General features: G+C 49.3%; 1 protein-coding gene across 1 annotated transcript in view; it reads right to left on the bottom strand.

Moving 5' to 3' along the window:
• Positions 1–5814, bottom strand: part of TSPAN16 (tetraspanin 16) — a 26872-nt gene that overhangs the window by 18400 nt on the left and 2658 nt on the right. Inside the window, exons 2-4 of the mRNA XM_007953633.1 lie at positions 5383–5577; positions 2490–2564; positions 447–554 (exon numbers count right to left, since the gene is read on the bottom strand). Coding sequence (XP_007951824.1) covers positions 447–554; positions 2490–2564; positions 5383–5577 — 378 coding nt within the window. The remainder of the gene's footprint in view (positions 1–446; positions 555–2489; positions 2565–5382; positions 5578–5814) is intronic.

The raw sequence follows: 5814 nt of genomic DNA, 5'->3' as shown, positions 1-5814 counted from the left end.
GGTTAGCAGTCAAGCGCCTTAGGCACTACGCTACCAGAGCTCCCTCTGATAACAATGCCTAATTATTTGTCACTTGTCCATCTCCTCCACTCCAGCGTCAGCAACACAAGGGGAGGGTTTTATTTGGAGCCCTACTGTATCCCCAGTGCTCTGCACAGTGCCTGACATGTAGGCATTCAATAAATGTTAGCTGAAGGGCAGTATACATCAGTGATGGGCATGTCATACCAGCTCAAGCTTGAGAAGCCAAGCCCAGGATGCAGACAAGCCATGCAGCAGCCCCAAGCCTGAGTGGGATCCCACAGCAGCTCCTAGGCCAAGACTCTGATATTTAAACACATCTAGAAACAGGCAACTGTTTCCAAGCCCTCCCCGTCAACCCCAAGGGCTGAGATGATATGAGGTAGAGAGACCCCTTAAACGCCAGGCTCGAGATGGAGTCTCACCTTTGCCATGGCAGAGTTCCATCCCGCGGAATAGTCATCCGGCTCGTTGTAACCCTTGTAATTCTTCCTCAGGGTCGTAAGGATGTGCTCGAAGGCCAGCTCTTGAACCTCGAAGAAGAATCAGGAAGCAGTTCAATGACACCTCGGTGACAAGGGTGACCCATTTGCTGAGATTCCTTGAGGGAGAGGTGGGAGGCAGGGACTCCCCTTGGGCTTCTATCATTTTTCCTTTCCTGCTTTTGGCCTGTGGGTCCACGCAAGGGGAGGACAAACTCTGGCTACTAGTGCCCCTGAGACAGGCACAGGGACGGTCGTGGGTTTCGAGCCAAGTGCATCTGGCTGTCCCCATCCCAAACAGTTTGAATCATCTGCCCTTTGGAATCGCCCACACACCTACTACACCCACAGTTTGGCTGTAACTTGATTAAGGAACTGAATATCATCTTCAGCAATTGAGTGTCTGCAATAACGGGCAAATTTAATTTTCTATGTTTTAAATAAAGGTTTAAAAAAACCTTTTTTTTTTTAATCCCCCAAAGAGGTAATACAGTCACATGGTTTGAAATTTAGAAAGCACAGCGGGGTAGACTGTGCAAAGTGTCCCTCCCACCTTTTACTCCTAGCCAAAAAGTTCCTCCCGCTCCCCAGCAGTGACTGTTACCGTTTCCTGTGTCCCAAAAGAGATATTCTATGTGTGTCAAAGCAAAGCATAGTTTCGTGATTTCTCTCCCTGTTTTGTACTGCTCTCATTGTTCTGTGGAGTCCCTGGGTGGTGTGAATGGTTGATGGATTCAGCTGGTACCGAAAGGTTGATGGTTCGAGTCCCCCCAGGGGTGTCTGGGAAAAAGGGCCTGGTGACCTACTTCTGGAAAATCAGCCACTGAAAACCCTGGGGAGCAGTTTTACTGACATACATGGAGGTGCCATGACTTGGAAGCAACTCAACAGACTCTAGTTTTCACATTGTTCTTTGCTTTTCAGACTTAACAGTAGTTGCAGATGGTGTCAGTGCCCTCTGTCTGTTGGTGGCCCATTCCTGTGTGTACTGGCCTGGCTTCCATCTGTCACCAACTCCATGGTCTCTGAGTTCACGTGTCCCTTGGGAGCAGCCCTCAACCAATCAAAGACTGCTGGGAGTTGGGGGACCAATACTCCAGCTCCCTTGCCCCTCAGTGGGATAACAGAGGTACATGTTCTATGCTGCATCCCAGAGGTCCCCAGAGGGATGGAACCCAGTGGTCCTCAGTGTCACCTCTTATTAGCTGCCTTCAATTCTGTGCCATGGCCTATCTCTGTGGGGACACAAACAAGGCCGCCAGCACATTGTGCTATAGTCCAGCACATCTCATGCACGGAGAGCCGCCTCCTTGCTTGCTGCCTTGGGTGGCTGTGCTACCATTTACTCAGCCACTTGGTGCGCATCATGCTGTTTCCGGTCTCCCGGCCTCCTTCCAGCGCTGTGAGCGCACCCTGGTGCGGATGTCAGCTGCATGTACCTCCTTGGAAAGTTCCCAGAGATGAGATTGATGTGTCAGTGTTCATGCTTTGACATTGCAGTGGATTTTGCCAAATAGCCCTCCCTAAGCCACTTGTTCCAGAATCATGGTGCTGCTCTCTCTCACACTTTACCTTCCACACCGGATGCAGGAGAAAGCATGTCCTTTCCAGTGGCTTCTGACTCCTGGCGACACTCTTGTGAGTCAGAGTGGAACTTAGTGCCACGGGGTTTTCAGTGGCGAGTTTTTGGAATTAGAGTGCAGGCCTTTATTCTAAGGTTCCTCTGAGTGGATTCAAACCATCGACCTCCGGTTAGCAGCTGAGCGTGTTCATGATTGGGACTCAGAAGCAAGAGAGAAGATGTAAACTCTGCAGATTGCCTGAGTCCTTCTCAGAGGAGTGCTGAGGTTTTCAGACTTTCACGTCCCCCTCCAAAGGACCCCTGGGCCCCGGCATCCACTTGGGAGTGGAGCATCGTCAGCCCCAGGGGAGGAACAGGCTCTATTAATTACTAAAGCTCAGTGGGAGCAGCCACACTGTACTTACAATTGGGAAGAAAACAAAGATCACTGTGGCGACTGTGATTTCCACGAGGACGATGAGAACCAGCGACAGGAAACACTGGAAACACAGAGGAGGATGGGGGAACAGTGACTGAGTGCATCCCCACCCCATCACACGCAGGCAGGGCGCTGTCCCTTGCCACCCTGGCTCCTCGGGTGTGGAAAAACTCACACCTCGGGTGTTCAGTGGATGGACTGGTGGTTTTTATTTCTCTCAAGTGTTCCTTTCCTGAATGTGGGGAGGTCAAGAGGTCAAGCCAGTTTTGAGGAGCTGCTGGATGGGTCCCACTTCATGCCCAACACCTCTGGGCCTCCGAGAGGCCTACAGGAGATCTTGGATGAAGTGGAGGTGGTTGTGGGAGGGTCCAGGAGCCAAGAGAGAAGTGAGAAGGAGGAAATTCAAGGCCGATGGGACCCAGAGCCACAACATCAGCGCCCGCCGGCTTATTTCTCTGTAAGGTCCACAGGAATGATGGAAGACCATGAGAAATCCGGCAAGCAGGGGTGGGTCTTGAAGTTCACATCACTGAGAAACCACTTTCCCCTCTGGGCCTCAGTTTCCCCATTTGTACAATGGGGAGGTCATCTGTCATTTTATCATACTGTGGTGGCTTGTGTGTTTCTGTGATTCAGGAAGCTATGCTACTGGTATTTCAAATACCAGCAGGGTCATCCATGGTGGACCGGTTTCAGCAGAGCCTCCAGATTAAGACAGACTAAGTCCTGGAGATCTACTTCCTAAAACACCAGCCAGTGAAAACCTTATGGGTAGCAGTGGAATACTGTCTGATACAATACTGGAAGATGAGCCCTTCAGGTTGGAAGGCACTCAAAATATGACTACATGGTGGTGACAATAATAAGCTCCAACATAGCAACAATGGTGTGGACGGCGCAGGACCAGGCAGCATTTCATTCTGTTGTACATAAGGTCACTGTGAGTTTGGAGTCACTTCAATGACACCTAACAGCAGCAACAACAGTGGGGGGTGAGGCCAGCTCAGGGGGTCTCAATAGATTCTGTGGAGCGGCTCAAGACCACATGGGGGGCAGTGCAGGAGATCCTGAACAGAGTGGGAGAACAATGTGGAACAAAAAGTCCATGAAAAGGAGCCCAGGCTTACTGGTCTGATAGAGTCTGGTGAGACCCCAAGACTATAGCCCCTAGTTACCCTTCAGGTCTGGAACTGAACTCTCCTCTGGTTTCCAGCCAAACAATAGACAGACATATGGGGTGAACATCTACATCAGGTAGATACATGCCTTGGAGTGATCAATCCTGGGAGAACAGAAGGGCAGTGTTTGCACAGGGAGACAGCTTCGGGGGTGGGGGGCAGGAATACAGAAGAAAGAAGGACACAGGGAAGAGGTAACTCCGGGGAGGAAGTGGAAAGAGAGCTGTTACGTTGTGGGGAATTGCAGACAATGTCATAAAACAAAATGTGTGTGAACTGCTGTATGGAAAATGAATTTGTAAGCTTTCGCCCAAATCACAATAAAAATTGAAAAAAAAAAAAAAAGCCATGTGGGGACAAAGCAAGTTCAGCTCTCTACTCTCCTTTCACCCATCCCCTTCCATGAAGCTCCTGTATTATTACTATTAAAATCTATTTGATAATTCAGGCTTCTAAAACATAAAAGCTCTGAGTCATCAGACTGGCCAGGGGCTGAGTGTATCCCACCTTGACCTGGGGTCCCCACAGCTCACTGGGACAAACATTGGTTTAGGGCTTAGCAGTTGTGAGAACCCAGACAAGTGGCTTATACATCAGCTTGTGAGGTGCCAACAGGTGTGGTCAGCTCCACCTTCAGCTCTACCCTGAATCCACTCACTTCTCTCCACCTCCACTACCACCCCCGGGTCCAGCCTGTCACTTCTCACCTGGACCAATGCAGCTCCTCCACCCTCATCTTGGCTCCCTTCTTCAGCCCCCCACAAGCTGCCAATCCCCACAGTGGCCAGAGGACACCTGCGCACACCTGAGTCAGGGCGTGTCCCTTCTCTGCTCACAGGCCTCCAGGGCTCTCAGCACCATCAAAAAGACTTTGCTTTTCTGAGAAGGCCTTAGAGGTCTTGGAGGGACAGATACTGAGGGTAAAGCCAAGGGAATCTGCCAATAGATTGGATGTGGGGTGTGAGAGGCAAGAATCTTGAATTACTCCAACTTAACATATGGATAAAATAGTGTCTGCATCATACTGAAGATGAAATGAAAGACTGCAGGCACAATAAGTATTTTTTTGAAGTAAGGAAGAAAGAAAACGAAAGACAATGGAGCTTGGTGAAGGAGGATGGGGCAGGTAGGATTTTAACAGACAGGATCTTCTATGCTCTGGGAGATGACTGGGGCAAGGATCTCCTTGAGAAAAAAATGGAGTTTTGCAGCAAAGCAATCGAAGAAGGAAAACAAAAGGTGCTGGAGGCAGATTAAGGCTGGGGTAGGGTAATCCATTCAAATAATAAGATTCTAAGGGGCCCTTCTAATAGAGAAAGGGAAACGGGAATGGTGGTGCTGGGAGATGGACTTTGGGGAGATATCTGCCATGACCGTATGAGCCATTTGTAGGACATTTAAATTATGTGATGTGCTGATAGAGCCTGGTGAGACCCCTGAGACTATGGCCCCTGGCTGCCCTTCAGGTCTGGAATTGAACTCACTCCTGTGGCTTCCAGCCAAACAACAGACAGGCATATGGAGTGAACATTTACATCAGGTAGGTCCACTCCTTGGAGCGATCAATCATGGGAGAACAGAAGGGCAGTGATGCATCGTAAACAAAGTTAAGAATAAGGGAGAGGGGACGAAGGAGTTTTCAGCTGTCTGTGTGCAATGAAGGATTGGTATGCTTTGGGGTCTGTGTGCAAATTAACTTACAAAGAAGAGAATGCCTCTGTTTTCTTTAGTAGCTCCATACCACCCAGCAAAGCCTAGCAGCACTGTGATACACCCCATTGCCAAACACAGGTAGCCAATATGAAGAAGGTATGTGGAGGACAGCCCAAGGACCCTGGTCAGGTTGGCCCCTCCATTGACCCAGGTGCCAAGGCCAAGGAGGAGCACGCCAGACATCTAAGAACAGAAATCAGAAAGGAGAAATAGTCAATTAGTTAGTTGTTAGTTGCATACAAATAGAATTCTCAAGGGGGAGGCAGATGGTGTAGACGCCAATAAAATCAGCACAAGTGCTTTAAAAATGTTAATATCTATAGGTGGTGAAGATGTGGAAAAACACTCCTACATTGGTGGTGGGCAACAATTACATTTATGTTGGGTGTGGGAAGCACTTTGCAATTAATATTTAAGACA

This window comes from Orycteropus afer, unplaced genomic scaffold (genome assembly GCF_000298275.1).
Source record: "Orycteropus afer afer isolate SDZICR_OR568_19922 unplaced genomic scaffold, OryAfe1.0 scaffold00402, whole genome shotgun sequence".
In the NCBI taxonomy this organism is placed as follows: Eukaryota; Metazoa; Chordata; class Mammalia; order Tubulidentata; family Orycteropodidae; genus Orycteropus; species Orycteropus afer.
This window is presented reverse-complemented; position numbering and strand designations above follow the sequence as displayed.